The sequence below is a fragment of the Haliaeetus leucocephalus genome, unplaced genomic scaffold (assembly GCF_000737465.1).
Source record: "Haliaeetus leucocephalus isolate CR32 unplaced genomic scaffold, Haliaeetus_leucocephalus-4.0 Scaffold362, whole genome shotgun sequence".
Lineage (NCBI taxonomy): Eukaryota > Metazoa > Chordata > Aves > Accipitriformes > Accipitridae > Haliaeetus > Haliaeetus leucocephalus.
This window is the reverse complement of record NW_010972798.1, coordinates 9,031,046-9,053,842: the sequence shown is the minus strand read 5'-3', so window position 1 is coordinate 9,053,842 and position 22,797 is coordinate 9,031,046. Positions and strand designations below refer to the sequence as shown.

Below are 22,797 nucleotides of genomic sequence, written 5' to 3'. Positions count from 1 at the left end.
CCATCCTCAATGACCTAAGCACAGTCCTTGAGTCAACTCATGTGGTTTCTCCTGAGCCTACTTTCAAAGTCAAGACATGATTCAGCAAGGTGTTTAAGCAGATGCCTACCTTTAAGGATGGGAGCAGCCTTGCTGACTCCAACAGAACCCAATAGATTTCACAGGGAATATTCACGTGCTAGAGGTTATGCACTCGCTTGAGTGCCTTACTGAACTGAGACCTTGATTTTCCTACATACCGTGGGAAACGGCTTGTCAGGAACCACATTGAGGAACGTAGTGGTGTCGCTGCTGTGGCCATCAGGCCATTGAGACATCCCCAGCTCCAGAACACAGCACCTCAAGCCCCAGGCAGCTAGTGAGGTCAATGCTGTGGCATCCTCTCTGCTAGGAAGAGCAACAAGCCCATCCCAGGCTTGGGGTATTCCTCCAGTTTTTCTCATGCTCTCCAGCAGCCCTGAAGCAACTGCAGTGGCTAAGGGAAGACAGCCATTCTGCAGAGCAACATTCAGAAAGGGAGGAAGGCTTGCAATGAGTTTGGGAAATGTTAGCAGCAGTCCTTCCTATCCCTCTTGTAAAAATCAAATTCTTCAGTTTTGCCTCTCATATACCCCAAGAAAAGAATAGAAAACCACATCCTAGTTGACATGCAAGCCAAAGAAAGATGTGCGATATCATGTCACATGAGAAACAGAAGGCTTGAACACAGCCTAGTCCACACCTGTTTTAGCCGATTCTTAGGTTGCTTTATAATTTCAGCAACAATACACAAGTGCATAAAGCAAGCTTGCATGGACCTGGATGCACTTTACAGGCAAATCTACAAGCCTGCTAAGTAAACTCATCAGGAATAATTGTCCAAATGCTCCATGACATAGTTACAGAACTATAAATTACTGGAAACATATTACAGCGAGTCTCTCAATACCTAGCAATTGATTTATTTCACTTGGTAACTGAAAGATAATCATATCACCTGCATGACTGGAAATATGGCAGGAATAAATGTGGTCGTGAGGATTTGCATCTAAATCCACAATCTGAACATGGCTTTCCAAGAAAAACGCCAAACAGCTCTTTGTCCCTGCAGACCTCACTACCTCTGCACTGCTCCATTTGCAAACTGCAAGTTCTGAAGCCCCCAACCACGGATGCTTTGCAAGAAGAGCTATGCCATTCAAAGCAAGACTGCTTTCCCAAACAAAAAGCAGTCTTTGTTACTGGATAACAATGAGAAGAGGAATAGTTCCCTGGGAAACGTAATTTTAAAGTCAGATTTCCCAACTAACCACACCCAATTAGTAAGTAATGCCATGTTTTTGAGTGATTATGGAATCCCAGCAGATTTTTCACCAGTTTAAATTCTGTGATTTCCTCCATCTTCCCAACAAAAAAAGCAAGCAAAACCCCCTCACAATCTTATGTGGGTTGAAGGTAACTAAAGGCAAGGCCCTTCCTCCCTAAAAAGAGATAAAACAAAATGGAGCAAAACAAGACAGAGTTGCAACATCAGAAGAAGTTATTGGCTCACATTGTCCGGCACTCCCGTTTTCCTTACAGCTCATACATGATGCATCAGAGAAAGGTGCAAAGCCTCCATGGACAGAACGTGCTGTTGCCCTGCACGATGCTGCGCAGATGAATTCCTACCCTTGCAGAAAGCAAGCTTTGTCCTGAGATAGCTACCAGGAATCTCATGAGCTAGCACCGCTGCAAGTGCTATCAAGGGTAAGACTTAAAAACATCCCCTTAGCAGCTCTGAATTTAATGCTATCCAAACAAGAAGGTGGGAGGAGGATTGGGACAAACACTGACAAGCCATTTGCAAGTGTAGCCTATTGAAGACAATCAACTGGCACTGAAGAAAGCAAGGACTTTGAACCTGCAGAAGCTAACTACCCCTCCAGAATTTTATCAGCCACCACTATGCAGAGTAAGACACCATTAAACTACCAGCATAACCCAAAAGACTCTTTCCATCCACCAGCTTCACAACTGAACAACAGCAAAGAGTCCACAGGGAAACAAGCATTTAGGTCTCCAGTTGCAGACATCAAAGTGCCAGGATGCAACCCCCCTCCACCCCCCACCCCTAAATAGGGTCAGAGATGGCAAAACACACCACAAGGATGTGGCTGTGCTACTGCTATGATGAGCAGTAGGGTCATTATCATGTAAAGTAGCGTGCAAGGCTCCTCTGCACAAAGCAGCAGGTGAGGAGAAATAAGCCCAGTTTTATAAAGTGCAGAGGCAACAGATTGAAACAGTCCAGAAGGAGACATTTGGGAAGAAGCAAGCTTGTGAAGGAGGAGAAGCTGTGGTCACAGCACACCAGCTACCTGACCCTGGAGGACAGCAAACGATAGAGGCCCAGCTAGACTGTAACTGTTGCCACATATTTCTTATTTAAATGCAATTTGTTTAATCTCAGGTCAGATTCAACCATCAAAGGCTCTCTTCTGTAGCACACTGACAGTTCACTCTAAATCTCTGCACCTTTAATCCTTTAATTAGCCAAGAAAAATGCGATCTCAACTCTTCCACCAACCTAAGCTAATTTTCTGCATGGAGCTTCCACCTCCTGTAGGTTACACGTTTTAGCTGCTCAGGTAGTCAAGGGGAAAAAAAAAAAAAAAAAAAACCAAAACACACATCACCCCCCCCCTCATTCCCACACAGGCTGATGTGCTGCCTCTCCAAAGAGCAAGCTCCTTGAAAAGTCCTTGCAAAAGCAAGGGGGGCCCATTTTTACATTGCAGTAGTGGGCTGGGGGGCATAATTACATCACACAATTCACAGAGAGTGAACAGCGTTTTCGATATGTTGTACAGGGGTGGCTGGAGGAATCTAGGGACAAGGCAATGTTTGCACAGGAGAGGGATAAAACCAGAGAGTTAAGCCACTGCTTGAGTGAGAGAATGTCATTCCCACCATGCGGCTTTGGCTACTTTCCTCAGTGATTTTGGTACAGGAGCTCTGAAGCAAGCAAACAAAACCCTGGATAGCTAACCATTTTGGAAACTCTCTCTAAAAGAAGATTTCTGCAGAGAGGAGCTCTGCTATTACTCAAGAGTGTCACAGCAACACAGCTCTGAAGGCAGGAAAGGAAGATTGCATGAGTCACCAGCACATCAGGACAGAGACCCATTCAAGCAACTTCAATTACACATCAGGTTTTTCAAGCAGTCCAGCAGAGCTAACTCAAGGAAGGACACGAGGGCCACCTAAAGCCCTTGTCTAAAGCCCTAAGCATGGGGAGTGAGGTACGATCTGCACCTGAGCACAGCCCTGACTGCCTCTCTAGGTCAGGATGGTCCTTTCAGGGCCAGGCAAAAGCAACAAGTGCTCTTGCACGAAGCCTGCCGAAGGCATGCCCATGGTGCAGCTGCAGGGACTGCTGGCTTGCCACATGCTAACCTAGTGTGTGACACGCAGGAGAAAGGAGTGCAGACATGGCCGAGCCGTCTCTGCATAGTCCCCAGACTGTCACACTCGATTTGCAACAGTGAACCCGACCCATTGCTGCAGCGCCACGCAGACACAGCAGTTCTCTTTCTAGGTGCAGCCTGACAGGTCCGTGACGTGTGGCATGGAGCCTAAGGCTACCCCTAGCATGGGTGTCTACCTGCCGAGCACGGACAAGCCACAGGAGACCTTTCTGGTAGCCAGCCAGGGAACACAGGTGAACAACAGCACTGAGAGGCACTAGGGACTTGACACATGCACGAAAACACAGGAGAAAGAGTAACCTCACTCTGATGAGCAAATGCACAATGGAAGAGCCCTGTCTACATCAAAGGCAGAGGACAGGCAATTCTGCATCTTGCAGTTCCTTAATTCGTTTGTGTGTTGCGGCCTTGAAGAACATTAGCACATGACCAGGATTGCCTTACTTAAGCAAGCACTTTTGGCAAAGTCACAGCAGAATTTGGTGCGAGGCAAGGGGAGGGAAATTAAAAATAAATTTTTTAAAATTGCAGCCTGCTGGTTTTAAGCACTGGCAAAATACTACCCAGGTAGTATTACAACCCCATCTATGTAGAACGGCACTTTGAATGCACACCCCTTTCCTCTGGTAGGATTTTAGAGGTACTGTGTTCACATTCTCTACCCTATTCAGCCCAAATCAGTTCCTCCCAGCTCCCCAGCAAGGAATCCAGCCCATAAGACAAGGAAAAAGATCTGAGCAACAGTTGCTACACTCCATTGACAACAGATTCCAATCACACGCAGTCTGCACATTCGAAACTCACATAAGTTACATATGCAAACCTGAAATACAGCTGCATGTGTATCTTGGGGGTCGGCTTAAAAAAAAAATAAAACCACAGAGCTCAGTATGATGATGAGAACCATCAGTATGACGATATGAGAACCTCTATTACCAACCTCACCTCTTCAGTGGCTCCTGAGTCATGTAACTGTTCTATGCTGCCACAGGCCTTGAGAAAGAGACATTTCAAGTGCACAATTAAAGGCAGGCAAACGAGCTCTGCAAACTGCAGTTGCTAGATGTTCATTCTACCTTCAGTTCTTACAGAACAAAGAGGATGGGAGTAGCTGGCAAGGAGCATTTGACTGGGAAGCTGCATTCTGGTGTCCAGGCAGTCAGCCTGGTAACTGAATGTCTGCACATTCTTTGATCAACGTATTACAGAACATCCTTCCACTGACAGTCCTCAGGGTGGGTACGCAAAGGTAGCAACGGTTACCAGATTTGCTCCAGGCCAGAAAGCAAGCTCATTTTCCAGCACCAAGATGAGGTTTTGGTTTTTTTTCTCTTTTCTTTTAAGAAAGAAAGAAGGGGGGGAAGGATTCAGCAGTGCTCTGAAAGCAGCTAATCAAATTATTAAAGTGCCTAAAAGTTTAATGAAGAAATCAAAGCTATTAAGCAAACATTCAGCTTGATGTCTCTCTCCCTTCTTACCCACCCTTCCTCAATGCATTCAAAACCTCTTTTTGCTGTGCTACAACATGTTTGAACAGGTACTGAGATACAAACAAGTCTTGGCCCCATCTCATACAGAATGGATTGGTTGCAGATGTTCTCCTGCAAGCTACATCTTGCCTCCTGCAAGAGCATTCATCTCCAAAACACATCATTTCACCTACTTTGCCTGAAGCCAAAACTCAAAGGTTATTTAATTTTTATTTTTTTTTTTTTATTAACTCTAACATACCTACAGCTGTGCAAGCAAAACCCCATCTGGTTTTTCAAGGCGCAAAGAGGCAAGCGACTAAGTTTAGATAAATGTAACCAAGTTGGGGCAGTCATCTTTCTGTTCACCTCTGCAGCAGCCAACAGCAATGTCAGGGGTGCAATAAAACAAAAACCTGCTATATTTCAGAGAAGCCTGACATATTTCACTATCTTCCTAGGACAAGTCAGACATGAGCTCATACAGTGGCAGGTGAGTCAGTGACGAGTCAGACAAGAGCGCCTTAATTAAGCTTTAGGGGCAGATGATCCCTCAAAGGTGTAATCAGATTGGTATGGCCAGTGGAAAAAGAAAAAAAAAAATATTAAAAAAAAAAAGCTTAGTGAACTGTTAACACCCTTGCTGAGCCATGCCAGGCAGGCTGAAGGCAGCATGCTGCACAGAGCCGGAGAGCCCCCAGCACGCAGGAATACCTGGCCATCCTGCATCACTCCCTGGCAGTCAGCACCTGCCTGCATGCTCAGCCCTGCTTCTCCCAGGAGCAGAGAAATGCTGACTTCCCCAGCCAGTAGGTTACGCTGGGGTCACGCTGTGGATGAGGCATGATCCTGGGGGTCCAGGGTAAGGTGCGCCCCAGGAGTTTGACTTTCAGAGGCAAGGGGGAGGTTGGCAACAGCTCAGACCTGTGTGGCAGAGAGGGAAGTGGTCACAAGTTAGTCATTCCCAACCACTAACCAACAGAGTCAATCTTGGCTACGTGCTTTATCAACCCTTAAAATCCTTCCAAGCTACCCCACTTAAGAGAAAGACCCCACAAGTTCTGTGTTTAGGAAGCTTCCCCAAAATAAGTTGCACAACATGAATCAGAATATCAAGTGTTTGAAACAAAATAGCCCCATTAAACTGATTGCGATCAGCAGGGTGGCTAACAGCATCAGAGCGTTTTCGCACTCGTGGTGTCAGACATTCAGCATGGAAATGGTTTTCTTCCAGCGTGTCCCTGCAAATGCAACCTGGAACTCAGCTCCCCTACGAAGCTGCTCTTCCTGTTAGCCAGGGACCGTGCTGCAGCGCTCCCTCTGAACGCCAGCAGCACCAGTGCAACCCAGTTCTCCCTATCTTTATCTTGCACCGATCAGTTTGCTGGAAAACAAACCCAGAAAGAAAGTCTTGAACCTCAGTAGCCCTCTTGAGGGGCAGGGTAAAGGAAATTGGCAAAAATGACTCAGAAGTCAGCACACAAAGAGGATGCCAAATAAAGGTGAAATTTATTAATGCCTTATAGAATCTGTATTGCAAAGCCATTGTTCCACATGCTTTGTCTTTGTCAAACCTTACAGAACTAACGATGACTCTTCTGAAGCTTTTCCTAGGGGCCTCACCACTTCCTTTATGAGTGTCAGTGCTGTAAGAGATTTTACTAGGATATCTGGAAACGCACGGACTAGTTTTTGTTGGAGTCCTCTTTGCTCATACACCTACAAGAATGCACCAAGTATGGGTCAAAAAAAAATGACTAAGAGTGAGTAATATGAGCAGTTTGCAGCAGAAGAGACAGGAGACAAGGAACTTATCGCAAAGCCAGCCACCACCTTGCTGATTAATGAACAGGTGTCATTCAATGCTCAGCCACCCAGCAAACATGTCACAGGAAGACTTTTTCTCTCCCACCCATGGCGATGCTGACGCTCAAATGCAAACAGAATGGGTGTGCTGCCTGCCCCGCTGCCGGCTCCACGAATACCCTCCAGGCTGGGCACCAAGCCCAGCAGCCCTGCTCCTGTCCCCTTCCAAGGGAATCCCTTCCAGGCCCGCATTTTAAGGGGGGGTCCAAGGAGCTCTAGGTGCAGGTTTGATAGTAAACTGGGGCTCAGTCTGCTCCCATCGCAAGGAGGTCAGGAGCAAGTCAGCTCCCAGTCACAGCTCATGTGGTTGAGCTAATAAGCCCTTACAAGCGGTGGAGTGAGTTTGCTGAGGCTCAGCACCGCAGCCAACATAGCAGTGCTGGTACTGCATCGTGCTCCGGCTACATAACAGAGGGAGGCTTTCCTTCGTGCCGTAAGCCCTCAAACAGCCTCTGCATCAGTAATTTTCACACCTGGTGGGCCTGACACGGGTAAAGCTCAAGATCTCAAGCAGGGGAAGCAATAGTCCAACCGGCACTCGCACAGTTTCAAGCTTTAGCCTGGAGATACGTTTTGGTTCCTTCAAAAGTTAGTTTGTAAAAAGACTTTAACGTCCTGTAAATAAGTCAAAATAAGAAGCCTGAGAGCTAAGGCTAGTGATACAGGACGCACAGCAAGCAGCAGTCCCCAGCTGTCCCCCCCAGGCATTTCGCATCAGGGGTCTAAGTGCTTTACAACACAGGATCATGGTGACACAGTCCCAAATCTGAGGGTGGGTGTGTGGAAAGGGTGAAGAGGGAGAATGGAGGCAGAGGGAATGACTTGCACAACATTACCTAGATTACATCTAAATCACAAGGCAGGAGGAGCTCTGAGGCTGGGCTCAGGGCCAAATCCACTGCACATCCATGCTGCTCCCTAGCAGGGCATCTCCGCATGGCTTCTCTCCCCAGGAGGAAAGCATGGTGCACCCCAGGGCACACAACAGGCAGGGAGGAGAGCCCCAAGGCAGCATGGCCATCATGGCTAATGGGGAAAATATCAGAAAATTTAGACCCAAATCCCCATCTCATTTGTTCAGGAAAGACAGGTCAGCCTTTGACTGCTGCTTTCCTGTGTTTCCTCTAGCACATTTTTCGGCTTTCTGTAAAGCTGAATTTCAGCAGCTAACATGTATCAGCTGCTCATAAAGCACTCCTTTTTATCAGAGAAGTAATATTTTGCTCTTCTTAAGAAAAACAAAAACAACACAAAACACCAAACCACACCTCTTAAAGAATACATCTGAAAAAGTGAGAAAGTAGCAGCACTCTCCTCCTGTGGCTCCACCAAGTTTTGCTCCAATGATTAAGTGTTATCTTTAACAACTGGAAATCATAAAGTTTGTATCAATACTCAGGTCTATTTGCAAGAGGATCTAAGCTCTTATTCGGGTAGCTATCCTACTGTGTTTACAATAACAAATCGGACACACCTGCACATAGCAAAACCTCATGAAAAGATTTCCACTGAATAATAAAGTTCATGCTCTTTCTAGACAGAAGCCACCCCTACCCAGGATGCTTTTTTAAACAAAGTAGGAATTTCATCATAGTGTATGGTCTGCCAAGCACTGGAGCTGGACCCTCAGCATACAGAGCACCACCAATGCAGCACACACAAAATTATGCTTGCTTCAGCACACCACCAAACTGCTGCTTGTTCTGTATCAAGTTGGCAGGGAAATAATATCTATGACAACTGAAATATTTCAGCTGATCTAAGGACAGGAATGATCATCTCCAAGGGCAGTCTTTGTCTGCAAGGCGAGCAATACCTTTTGCACCAGCCTACCTGAAAACCTTCACCCAAAAGTAACTTATTAAACAGTCACTCAAATACTTTTTGCACAACCTTTTTTCATAGGGTTGAAATATCTTCTAACAGTGCTTAGTTGATGCCGTTTAAGTTATACAGCTCAACGGTATGGGGGAAACTGGCAACTTTTTAGGAAGCCCTCCTTGCCCTGGAGCAGGCTGCCTCCCTTCTGGCCCAGCTTGCCATGACCTTTGGAAAGGTAAGGAGGCGACTCTGCAGATGCCTCGTTTGAGCTCTGACGGGCTGCTTGGCACGCTTAGCACTTATGAAATCCAGGAGAGCTCAGCAGCTTTTACAAGCCAGCCTAGAGGCAGTCCCCATGCTGAACACTAAAAAAACCCCAAAGCATGCAAAAAAAAAAAAAAAAAAAAAAAGAGGGGGGTGGGGTGCAAAAACCTCACTCCAGAAAAACTACTAGTTCGGAAATTTTGGCACTTTGGTTTCCCTTCTCTAAAATGGTGACTACACTCCTGATTTGCTTACCAAGCAAAGGTGTTTGCTGATTAGGGAAGTAATGTTTGTGCAGCACTTTGAAGATTTAAAGTACTACATTAATCCTACATGTTGTTCTTGGTAGAAGCCAATTTTTAACTAAGAGGAGGAAAAAAAAAGAGGTAATTTAAATAGTGACCCTCCCCTACTTCAAGATGTTCACTCATCTCCCAACATCAGCTATTCTTATCTGTAAATGTTTTTTTAACCCTTCCTCCTCATAGTTCTCAGAAACCACAAGTCTCATTCAGCTTTTATTTGAAAAAATGGCTTCTTTCCAGGCTGTGGCTGTTTCTTGTAAAGTTAATTCCTTTGGTAATACTGCTGGAGGCGCATTGGTATGTTTGGTGTGTGTGTGTGTATACATATATATTCTCCCCCTTTTCACACGGTGTTGTTTTTATGTATGTGTAGTGAAAGATACCTAATCCAGGATTATGATTCTCTTTATTCCTTTCTCATGAAAGTAGGTGGGGCTTTTTTGTGCAAGTTGCATTGATGAAAATTATGTTTAATTAACATTTTTTCCTCTCCATGTAGAAAAAAAAATTCTCATTAGGAACCAAAAAAAAAAGTTTCTTGCACTTAATTCTCTCCCTCTGAATTTTTCTTCAAAAGTAACTAAAACCTTAAAACAAATTTTCTGAACGGGGGGGGGGAAGGTAAGCAAAAAAGCATGATTGCCAGTACAACTAGAAAGTGCTTGTACAAAACAGCTGAGGGATCTTCTGCCCCTGTGGAGGACACAACCCCTCCTCATGACTACTTTCTCCATCCTCCTATGTCTGGCCCTAATGTCTCAGTGTTTTTCACTTGCAGATCCTGGGAGACCTGTAGCAACTCTAACTTGTCTCCTGTTACACTGGGAGAGAATCAGTCACAAACATAGCAACTAAGAGGCTAAATCTTCATTGAAAGAGAAGGACATTCACACCATCTGAAGCCTGCTTTCTCTCAGCAGGTCAGGCATGTTGGGTGCCCAACACTAACTGGGCTGTTTGAAGAGCACAGCACACACCATTGCAAGGCTGGAGACCCAAATTTTCTGTTCCCAGTGCTGGCAAATACCAATTCATATAATAAGTAACTTCCCTTCTAATCCTTCCTGGGCATCGCTAGCTGTCTGGGGTACAGGCTGCTCCTTACAGTGTGCTCTTACACCACAGCACAGCTCCGTCATCACGGAGTGTGCTGGTCTAATAGAGAGCATATAGCAAAACTCCGGTTCATATAGGGAGGCTATATTGCCTTGGTAGGATTTACAAAACAATAAGGGATACAAAAAGGAAAAGAAAAAAATAAGACAGCTCATATCATAAGACATTTTCTGGAAACTATTACACAGATCTGTACAGCTGCTTGTAAGGAGTAACAGAAGAGGATAACTGCTAATAAAAACAAAATACACATGACAAAGAGATTAGGGGGAAAAAAAGCACAATCACATTCTAATGGGAACCTAATGCACTCAGATGTCCTTTTACTCAAGCATAAAAACCCAAACAGAAGCCAGCAGGCCCCTCCTGGCTGGTTCTCACAGGTGAGCTGGTTCTTCCCAGCTTCACTAGCTTGAAAACACCTCCCTGCCGTGAGAAAGGCACCTCCTTCAAAGACAACAAACCCAGCTCCTCTCTTTCCAAGTAGATGACCTAGGACAAGTTACGTATGCCTCAACAGCCTCAGCGTTAGGCCCTGTAATATCACACAGGGGGAAAACACACTCCACAAGCTCTTCGAGCAGGAAAGCACGATCACAGCCTCTCTGTGCACGAGAACGATGGTGGCAATCAACACCCGCCCTGCCTGCTCCGTGCCAAGAGGCAGTGTGTGCTGGAAAGAGCCTCTTCAGGCAGGCACGGCTGCAGAGAGCTTGAGGAAGCCAAATCTTAACCACTTCTCACCTGAGACAAATGCCCAAATATGGAAGAGCTCCTGCTTCGCTGAGATCAGTGAAGAGCCAAGCCCTTAGCTCACACCATTGCATCAGCTCTCCTTACACCATGTGCATCCAAAGGCTGCAGCCCCATCTCCTCCTCCACTGCCTTCTCCTTCCAGACGGCTTCTCTCCCTTTCGATTACCGGCATCATTTCCCTTCCTCACTCCTGCTGTAACAAGGCAAGTTATCACCAGCAAAGCCTACACTTAGAAGCACGAAATGATTAGCAGGTATCCAATTTTGGTGCTCAACAAGGTCTGCAGGCCCTCCGCACAAATGACCCTCTTAGAAGGACCCTTCTCAGCTGCCCCGTGCAAACGGCTAAGGCCTATGTTATTGCTGACTAGGAGCCTCTGAGGACAGAAAAATTCAAAATCCTGTAACAAGACCACTTCACTCCCTTTCTCCTGATAGCTTTAAAAATAATGTTAAAAGGGTAAAACTGGAAAGTTCAAATTGCATGGACTAACACACCACCAGGGAATAACAAAGCTAAGATTTCACATGAACACTTAGCACAGCTCCACATGTATGTTCATTGGGAAAGTCACCAGACTTTAAAAAAAAAGTTTTCATGTATGATGCAGAAAGACAATCAGCAGCTGGGACAATACTAGACGTTAGCAGTGTTATTGAAACAATTATTTAAGAGAACACTGAACACATAATTAAGGACTGTTGAGTCAAGGCGATGCACACATCTAATTGCTCTCTCACTGCTTCACTATGCCTGTGCATGGTCCTCTAATTCATTTTATAGAGATTGGGAAAAAAATTCCCAATTGTACCAGGTGGTTCAGGACACAGAATATATTTAAAACAAAATGGAATTAATCAAATCTGAAATAAAAAGACTGAGATAGCCCAGCCAAGGAATCTGTACTCTCAACCACAGAAACCTGTTATTGCTCGCGTGGACTAATTTAAGTGCATTCCTTTCACCTTCCTTCAAATGCAGCTTTTCCAAATCCACTAACCCCAGCCAGCACAATCCATTTACTTGCTTTCATGCATGTTGCACAGGCTGTTATCCAGCTTTACTAGCAAAGACTCTGAAATCTGAGCATTTTCTGATAGCTGTGGGTACAGCTGAGTTTATTGAGAACAGGAGAACCAGTGAGCCTGACTGGAACACAGATTGCAGCTTTGCAGAGCTCCACATTTCATAACAGAGCCCTGCAAGGACCAACCCAGCTCAGCTCCAACCTACTGCAGGGCATGAGAATAAACTGCTAAACTCAGGTATTGCCAACACCTGAATTATGCAAGTCTTGCAGGGCTGGGTGTCTGTCTTCAGAAGAATCAAAAATTTGCAAATAAATTTCAGGTTTTATTTAAAAACTTAAAGGAATTTCTGCCTTCTTTTTCCTTAACCCTCGTGAGTACCAAGAAAAGCTTTAAAAGATTTAGTAGATGCACCCTAAAGGCTCAAAAACCTGGGGGATAATAAGAAGAACCTGTTTGTCTTTTTTTAAAAGTCTCATGACTTATAAGGTGGTATCTTGCTTATGGGGATGGGTGGATCCGATTCATTTTTTGATAGCTCGCATTTGGCAGTAATGTTAACTTTTACTTACCTTGACATACAATTTTAATTTTTACTTTCCTACTGCAATCATGTTCTTCCCCATGTAACAGGTTCTGCTAGTGACAGGTGATTGCCAAATCTTTTTTGGGGGGGAAAGTCAGTGCAGTTGTTTATTTATTTATTTGCACTCAGAGTGGGTGGGGAAGATCAGCACACAACTTCCACAAAGAAAAAAAAAATCTGAGGTGGCACACTTTTGAAATGCCTTGTTTTCTTCTGCTGCAGAAACAGAAGCAGATATTGCAAGGCATGGGAATATGGGAATTCTCACAGAGGAAATATCCCACAATAAGTGAGACACAGTTCTGCATAAGTTCTTACTTCACCCAATTCATAGGGCTTCTTGTTCTACCTCAACAACCTACTCTCTATCTCAGCTTTACAAATGATAACTGCTTGTTCCTTCACAGCGTGGTTTTCAAGAAGGTTTTCTAGTATTATGAGTATGGAGGTGAGAAACTTTGTTCAATTTAGACTATTAAGGCTTTTGTTTTTAAATGCTTCAGTACAGTTTCAATTGCTAAAGATTTTCCTTCTGAAAAGACTGATTAACCTGCTTATAATTCTTACCTGCGTTCTCAGATCATTAATAAAAAAAAATAATCAAGGATGCTTATAAAGTCCTCTGCAATCCAATCTCAATTTGTCATCATTAATTAGTTCAACATTGCATACAAATGAAGACCTAACCTGATTAGACAGCATGTTTTACTGGAATTCCTACTTAAGGTCATGAAAGACTTCAGAGGGAAAATTTGTAATATTTTCGAAGTGAACTGCTTGTAGATATGAAATCACCTTCTCACCTAGCAGCACTGAGTGTTTCTCTCTGCAAGTTTTGGCCATTTTTTTTTTTCTTTTTTTCCCCCTTTAACTAGGGGCCCATCAGAAACCTGAGCAGAGAATTAATCCTGATGTTACACTTATCTCCCTTCCAGCCTATCCTGTACAAACACTGCTGATTTGGCAAAGAGTGCCCACTGTCCTAGGACAATAAACCTGCCCCATAGAAAGAGTCTGCAGAACTTGGGGGGGGCGGAGGTATAGGAAAAAATATGATTCCAGGGCTGTTTTCAGAGACATAGCATTTAGGTCCTCAGCGAGTACCCTCTCTCCTTTCCCCCACATCCAACAGAAGTAACCTCGGGATCTACACGTGATTCCAGATTGTTGCCTCTAAAGCACACAGATTGGGAGCTAAACGCACAAAGTAGCTGAGAAATCTGAAGCATCTTCAGAGGTCTCTAATCCTCCCATGAAAGAAGCTCTTGCTTTTCAGAGAAATAACCCAGTCCTTTTACCAAGCCCACAACCTTCGCTCCCATGACCTAATCTGACATGACTCAGCCCAGAAGCTCAGAGGAGCTCCAGCGAAGCGCACTGTCAGCCAGCAGATCCCCTGCCAGTCACCACTGAGCCTTCCCAGCAAGGCAAGGTGGGTCAGTCTGGCTCATCCTCTCCCAAACAGGGGAAAGTGCGATACAATGGATTTCCTTACTTAATACTGTTACCCTGGGGAACTGCAAGAGGGGAAAAAAAGAACTAAGAAACAAGGCTTTCAAGTTTTGGACTCTTAATAAGGGTGGGGCCATCAAGTAATTAAACTTTTAATAGGTCACTGAAGTGGAAGAAACTCTTCCAGTTGGGTAAGTTCCTAATCCATCATTAAAAAAAAGACGACAGGCATTAATCAAAGCATATGAAGTCACATGGGGGGGGATGAGCAACTCCGAGAACTTGCTCTTGCTGAGAGGATGGGGCAATCACTCCTCCTTTCATCAACATTTCATGCATGTTTCCACATTTCTCAGGACGGCAGCGGGAAAGAGAGCCTTCACGTCCTTCCCCACCCACCCCACTGATAAAGCTGTCGAACGCATATTACCAACTGCTCAAGAGCCCATGTGAAACGAGTTGGTGGATTAATTAGCAGAAGGGCAGAGCTCCGAAGATGGAAAGATGCTCTACTGTGAAAGGTGTATTGATTGAAGGTCCCCAGCCACCACCGCAAGGCTGTCATCATCCACTGTGAACACACAGCATGCTGCCAGCTCCGGCACGAACAGCTAAATCTAGGTCACTTGTCTCAGCGTAGGGACACCTGGACCACGCTCACTCCTCCCTGATCAGAGAGCCATTGGGGACCCTGTTCCTTTAGTAAAATACAGGGACTTATACCTAGACAGAATGCAACAGGTACAGGGAGCACACCTTCATCTGTTGGTAGCGTGGTCCACATCAGGGCAAAAGAAAAGAAGGGGAGCCTAAACGTGCCTTCCCTCAGGCTGCACACGTTTGGTGGCTGTAGTCACCAAGGAGTAATTTTATTTATTTTTTAAAGCCAGCATGGAATCTGATCTTTGACAACTACCCAGAATCACATTAAAACTCAGCCTCCACTTCTACCCCAGAAAGCCACTACCACTACAGTGAAACATTTCAAGTGCTTCCTTAACTTTAAGCTCACGAGTAGTTCACTCGTCTTCAGCTCTGCTGGAACAGCCTACTACATACGTTCAAACCTCATTTCAAAAGACCACTTTTCATAGTTGAAAGGACACCATCAAACGCTCCGGTTCCCTGCAGCTGCGGTAGATAATTCTTTGTACCATACGTATTAAAAGAGAACACCTTTTCATATCTCCTTCAAAGGACCCTCTCCAGAACAGCCTGCAAAAATCCAAGGGCAGTATTTTCTTGCTCTGAGAAATGGAAAGTAGAGCTGACCAACGATTTCCTTACCTAAAGGGAAGTGAAAATAAATACTGCGTGTAGCGTAAGGGGAGAAACCTGGACATGAAAACAAGCATGAACTACAGCAGGGCATCACTCCCAATGAAGCTAAGGAAAAGGTGCAATTTCAACCTCACTTAAAAATCCTTCACCCTTTTATATGTAAGTAAATGAAAGATTTGGTCTTGAGCAGACCTATCGCATTTTAGCCCCATTTAACACTATTTTCTGAACAAAGTTATTGTTACCAGTTTTAGACAAGTTTTACTGGAAAAGACTTTTAAAATATAAAGGATGCAAACTTACAGTGGTTTATTGTTATCTGATATCTTTTTCCAGAGTGGAGCACATGAGCTCTGCTGCTTTGCTGGCAGCAGTGGCTGGGAGTTTGTTAGTTGCAACTTCAGCTAGATTATATTTAAATTTGAGATTGAAGTAGTTCCTCAGATTAAAAAAAAAGAAAAAAGCCCACGCTATTTAACTGCTCCTAGCTTTTTTGTAAAAAGTGTATTTTTTTGCTTTTAAAAAATAATTAATAATAATAATAATAGAGTCCCTGCTTTTATTCAGGTAGCATGGGGTAGACCATTCTTCACTGCACCTACTCCAAGTGCCTGAAGGACAGAAAGGCAAATATTGGACATCTTTAAGACAGCAGTATTCTCCACTGCAAACATCTGTACTCTAGAGCCCTAAACCACAACAGGACATACAGCTCCAGCAGTACTGTGTCCTGGGCTACAAAGATTCTAGAGCTTGAACAATGAAGCCCTGCTCTTGATTTTTGGTGGAGCTGGCTTGAACGTTTCAAGATCTGTACTTTTTTTTTTTTATAAGAAAGGTACTATTTTGAGAGCAAGAGCAAAGCATTAAGTAAAAAAAAAAAAATATATATATATATATATATACATGCGCACACACACAAATAATCCAAGTACTGCAGGGCTGACCCAAGCTGGTGACACACTGGGGTTCCCACACCAGCTGCAAGAGGGGAAGGACATGGAGAACGAGAAAGCTCCACACTCCATGGTTCAGAGCAAGGAGCACCACCTCTGTCCTGCTGGCACAGCCCCACATGCCAAACCTCACACAAACCCATGGATGCTGAAGAAAGCCAAGGGAAGCACTGAAGCCATGCTTATGCCCACCCCGTGTTTTACTCCAGCATACATCCTGGACCCAAATGGAGACCCAGTTTCATCACGCATGGTCTTTAGGCAACTGTCATTTTGCAAGGCATTTTATGCACCTGGGATTTAGTGATATTATTGAGGGTTAAATTCCCGCCACACCCTCCCAGAGCAGCCAAGATAGATCTCTCCCTTCTATGTGACATGTCACGCACTGAAGAGGACACGGGTCACTCCATTCTTGCGCAAGCCTGGATATGCATCATATGAATAATGTCACTACTGGCATTGGGACCAAAGCCAGAGAAGGAGCAAAATGATGCTGCATCCTTACCGTCCACGTTGCTGACTTTGCTGTGCTAGACTGCTGAAATGATACATCGAAGCTGTGAGGTCCTGGGTAGTCTGTGTTGGAAGGGATGGCTGGGGAGGGCGAGAGGGCGTCAAAAGTCGAGCTGGGCTGGGCATAAGGCGAGGGGGCTGTGACGCTGTTCTGCGCATGCTCCGTGTTGTAGGGACTGGTGGAGGAAGAGCCATTCTGGATCTGCTGGTCCATGCTGTTCAGGAGCCCCAGGTTCGTGTACTGCGGCTAGAGGCAAAAGAGATGCACAGGAGCGTTACAGAAGCCGCACTAGCACAGGCTGGCTAACAGCGGCATGGCCTTCACGATGGAGGATGCACAGCATAATCTCAGGACCACTGTACACGTGGCACACCAGGAGGAAGGAGATTTGCAAATAACATACCCCTCTTTCCATTGGTGACTGAAAGAGAAGAGTAAAGCTTCTCAGTCACACAGTAAGTCAGTAGCCCAGTTGGGAAAAGAGCTTGCATGTAACAAGGAGGCAATTCACAGGGCAGCAAGCCATCACGAGAACACAGGCTCCCTATCCCTACCAACACCCAGACAGAGTCTTTCTGGAGTCCCCCCCTTTTTAGAGGGACTGCTATAACCTGGTAAAAAAATCACTGTTCATTGCAGTGCAACTGGCTCTAACCTGTACAAGGAAACATTGTCTCTGACGGCCTTGCGCTCTACACGACCGCTCCTCTTCTTGTGGATCCAATCCTGCTATGCATGGTGATATTTGGGACCTCTAGCTCAGGTAGTAACTGCACTAAAGCGTGACTTACTGGAGAAAAGGTTCACAGCATTTAACCATGTTGCACCATGCGCTCAATTCCCAGTGACTGGTCACAGACAGTAGTAGAGAGGAATTAAAGGTCTCAACAGGTAGCATGAAAACTCACAACAAGGAAGGCATCCTCACATACTTAAGAAGCAGCAGTTGCACGGTGTGTAGCACTTAAGTGATCAGACACGGTTGTGCCCCAAAAGTAGCTTCCAGGTACAAACAACTGTCCTAGTTTTGGTTGGGATAGAGTTAATTTTCTTTCTAGTAGCTGCTATAGTGTTATGTTTCAGATTTAGTATGAGAATAATGTTGATAGCAACACCTGAAAACATCAGAGCATTAAGTAGTGTTTATACTGAGAAGTCAAGGATTTTTCCGCTTCTCATGCCCAGCCAGCAAGAAGGCTGGAGGGGCACAAGAAGTTGGGAGGGGACACAGCCAGGGCAGCTGACCAAAACCAGCGAAAGGGATATTCCATACCATGTGATGTCATGTGTAGTATATAAACTGGGGGGAGTTGGCCGAGGTGGGACAGATCGCTGCTTGGGAACTAACTGGGCATCTGTCAGCAAGCAGTGAGCAATTGCATTGTGCATCACTTGTTTTGTATATTCCAATCCTTTTATTATTATTATTGTCATTATCATCATTATTTTCTTTCTTTCTGACCTATTAAACTGTTCTTATCTCAATCCATGAGTTTTAGTGGTTCCCCCCCCCCCCCCCCGCCCCCCCCCCCCCCCCGGGGGGGGGGGGGGGGGGGGAAGTGAGTGAGTGGCTGCATGGTGCTTAGGTGGTGGCTGGGGTTAAACGGTGACATACGAAACAATTGAAGACATCAGAAACAAAAGCTAGAGAACAGAGTACAGAACGGCAAAGGTTAGGTTAGGGAGAGGTTAGCAGAAAAGTCACATGCCTAATGCCCTAAAAGTTGTATGTGTAGCCCTGGTCCCCCACCTCAAAAAGACAAGAGGGGAACAAAGTTCAGAGAAAGGTGACAAGAATTAGCAAACCCTTTCAATGCCTTCCTGTAATACGGCAGCAGATGACAACTTTTCAGCCTAGAAAAAAAGAGACAATGAGGAGAGAGGTGGCACTCAGTATGTCAGCGGTGGATAAATTCCCAAATGATGTGGAAAAAAGCAAATAGGAGATTAATTTTCATGCTCTCTTAATAGAGGAGTCAGGGAAAAAGAAAACATCTTGAGCAGGATTTTGGTTTAAACACACACAGAGTGGTTCTTCACAAAGCCCACAAATAAACATGGATTTTCTGCCACAAAATGCTGCGGATGCTAAAAGCCTACGTATGTTCAAAAAGGCATCAGACAAGTTCTGCTGGAGAAAAATCCATCAAGGCAAGCGTATTTGATTTTAAAATTCTGAACCACAAACAGTTGGAATCTGCAAAAGTACTCCAGGGAAAGAGTTACACAACTACCCTGCTCTTTTAATCCTCCAAAGGACCCAGCATTGGCCACGGAGACAAGGCAGCAGGCAAGCGGTACAGGGGGTTCAGCCAGGTACCCATAGTCTCATCCTTGTATGGCATTGTTTGTGCCCAGCTTAGGGTGAGCAGCATCCAAAAGGTTTGTGGTACCCATCCCCAACAGCTCTGGGATCAGCCAGGAACACGCAGCAATAAATGCACTTGGTTCTGCTGTTAGCTGCTGACATGGCAGAAGGGACTCAGGCTCTTCCCTTTATCCAAGGGTCCAAGCACCTCATGTTCCTCCACATCCTATAGCTTCAATCCCACCCAGAGCCATCAAGTTAATTTATCTCTCAGTATTTCAGCCAGTCTGCTCCTGACTTCCCTCTTCTTTCCAACAGTTGCTCCTTTTCCAGAGACAACTTAGTATTATCAGCCAAGAAGCGAAGGTTCCTGAGTCAGAGCACCAACCGCAAGACCCATAACAAAAAGCTTTCCCAATACTGGGAATCCCACCAGCCCTACTGAAGCTTCGAGCAACACATCGTCACTCCTCCAAGAACCCAAAAGGGAGTGGCACAAGCTACGTGCTGAGCTCCCCAGGGACTTTGGACAACCCATTTAATATCCAGCTTTGCCAGTTATTTCAGCCATGGAGGAAAACAGGCTGGTCCCTTTGCAAGGATGAAGTGCCCTCCCTACACCCAAACGCTCTACGCTCTCAGCTGTCCTTCCACAAGAGGACCAAGTAGAGAAATTTAAACCACCAATTAGAGCTCTTCCTTAGGTTTCTGCCTGTTTCACTGGAAGAGGCTAATATTTTATGGGGTTTTAATTAAAAACTCAAGGTGAGGCTGGTGCTCTGGGGTCTTCAGTGAGGCACATGGGACCTTCCAGATGTGGATCAGCTTGCTACTATAAACTGTGCTGGGAAGGAGGAGGTCTGGCGGGGAACAGCCCAGGGAACCTCATTTTGGGAGCTGGGATGGTCTGCGGAGAGAAGGGAGAGCTGTTTCCCTCCCTTGCTGTCAGTGACACACTGTGTCCTTGGGCAAGCCACCTCGCCTCCCCCTCCACCCTCAGCCTACTTCAGGCAGCAAGGTCTGCAGGGCAAGGATTGCTCCTCACTGTGTAAAAAGCACTCTGCTTAATGGGCCTCTGTTTTGTCTGAGGCCTTCAGGCAGCAGAGTAATAAAAGCAATTACACATTGAGTCCTAATCCTGGGTGAACCAGTGACTCTGTGTTGCCTCAGGTTAGTAATTTGCCCTCCCTGCCTCAGTTTCCCCATCTATAGCAGCAGGGATGTTATAGATTCCCAGGAACCCTGTTAGATGGGCAAGCAAGTATCTGCGATTGGACTCAAAGCATGCTAAATAGTTGACGCAGGAGAAAGCGATCCAGACTGGTTCTTCTTCTCCAAAAGGAGATCAGAGCTTTGGCAATGCAGATGACAGTTATGTCTCATCTCCTGCAGGCTATTCAGCCAACCAAGACCTATTTAACGGACTTTTGGTACATGTTTTCCCTCGAGGCTAATTCTGTATGGGAAGAGCCAGAATGCTGACATACTGCACCAGGAACAGCCTTTTTCCTGCTCAATAATTTTGTATTTAATCAAAAAACAAACCTCCCTTCCCTCCTTCCCCAGAATACCCTAATAAGACCTGAAGAGTTCTCAAAAATGTAGAAGTATCACTCAGTTGTTTCATTTCTCATGGAGATTAGCATCAGACACACTCCCTAACCAGCAAACGATGAAAAGACGTCTGTGATGAAAACAGTCTCCTAAACCAGCTCAGACATACAGACAGCAAAACAAGAGTGTTTCAGCTTTCACTTAAAAACTTTTCCCTCTAATCCCAGGCTACTTAAGATGATGGAGAAAGATGGCCAAACGGGCAGTTGGCGTTAATAAGAAAGCACAGTCTGGAAATGTTGAAAGTGCTGCCTGGAAGTCAATTAGAAAAAAAAAAAAAAAAAGGAAAAAGAAAAAGAAAGTTCTTCATTAAAATTTAAGATATCCTTAAGAGAATCAAAGATCCTTTTCATTCCTTTCAGTCCAGGGACCATCTGTCTAAATGTTACCAGCGGAGCAGCCATTCCACCACATTTATACACTCACATGCCACTGCCGAATGCCATGTCCCCATTTGCTCTTTAAATAACTATTAATCTCCTTGCACTTATCCTCGTGCTGACACAAGCAGCTGTTGGACAAACCTTCTCCCCCTCCGAGTCCCACCAGCCTTTCACCTTCCCTGGCCCCTTGCTCCCCTCCCCAGGCAGGTGCTCCATCCCCGATGACAAAGCCGGCCGCCGGGTTTGTGCACACACACATATATACAAGCACTAAATCTCTCGCAGCTATGCCGCAAGGCAGGCAGAGAGTTGTTTGTGCTCAAGGGGTCAACATCTGAATTGCTTGCAAGGCTTTTGGAGGAATCAGATAAGGCTTTCGGAGGCACACGCCTTCTGACAACACAACAATTAGAGGGGCAGCAGGCCCGGGGAAGGCGCACGCAGGAATTCACCCACCGCCACAATAAAACCCCTTCGGCCCAGCCACGCTGCGGATGGCGAGAACAAAGAGAGCAAGGGGCTGCGGACACAGCCGCAAGGCATCGTCCTGCGGGAGGGGTCTGCAGGGTGTGTGTTTGCACACACACAGCCTCCTTTCACCATTTACGGAGAGGAACACAACAGCATTTAATGCAGAAATTAATTCTTGCCAGGTTGGTAGCCCAGAATTTAGCACATGCTCATGTTTTGCTGCTGGGCTGGTTTAAACAACTGCAGGATGTAGTACCACCACCGATTCCTGGCAGGAGAATGCTATTTGGTGGAAAGAAGAGAAATGCATGCAAAGCTGAAAGAAGGGATTATCTAATTTTCAGTGCCTTTGTTCTCTATTTTGTTCCCTCCATCAAGTTTCTGAAACTATTAATATCGCTAGGGCATTGCAAAAACCTTCAGGCGAGTTTAACTGCAAATAATTAGAGAACTACAATTAGATCTTAGACTATGTATTTTGGAACATCGTTTCAATAACTATCGTGAACTATCAGTTTTGCTGCCTACATCCCATCAGCTTCACTTTCAGGTTCTCACGCTAACTCACGCTTCTAGATTAGGAGAGCCATGGTTTCGCTGGAGAGGCTGCCAAATTAAAAACCAGACTGAAAACTGCGGAATTGTTTAATCATGGTTCTGCTGCCAGGAGGACAGATCTCCCCAACGAATGCTGCAGAGAAGGTAAGGCAGAAAGCCTCCTGACTCCAGAGGCTCCGGGGCCCTTGCCACAAGAGGGCAATGCAAATGCTCCACCACACACGGCAGAGCTGATGCGCTGGGGAAGATTCCCCAGTCCACTCAAACTGGGGCCAATCTCACCCTGTCTTGCAGCAAGAACCCACCCCCAGTTCTTTGGCCACAGCCTGCTTTTAAGCCCATCATGTGAATTGATAAGGTTATGAGATAGATCTGCAGAGAGACCCCCACTATGAAGGCATGAAGTAATGCAAGTGAATAGAAGTTCTCAAGGGGACTTCCATGCAAAAAATCCCCTAAAATACACAGCTCCAGCTATTAACTACCCAGTTATCAACCTTTCAGAGAAAGTTTTGCGAGTTGCTCCACTTGAGAAAATAAAGCAAAAGTCACCATCTTCAGGTGTAGAACACCTAGATGCCTCCACCCCTATCAAA

General features: G+C 45.4%; 1 protein-coding gene across 3 annotated transcripts in view; it reads right to left on the bottom strand.

Annotated features, from left to right (window-relative positions):
* Positions 1-22,797, bottom strand: part of TP63 (tumor protein p63) — a 106,596-nt gene that overhangs the window by 33,361 nt on the left and 50,438 nt on the right. For all 3 annotated transcript variants that reach the window (XM_010573065.1, XM_010573067.1, XM_010573066.1), the window contains one exon: positions 16,859-17,113. In XM_010573065.1, the coding sequence (XP_010571367.1) occupies positions 16,859-17,113 (255 nt within the window). The remainder of the gene's footprint in view (positions 1-16,858; positions 17,114-22,797) is intronic.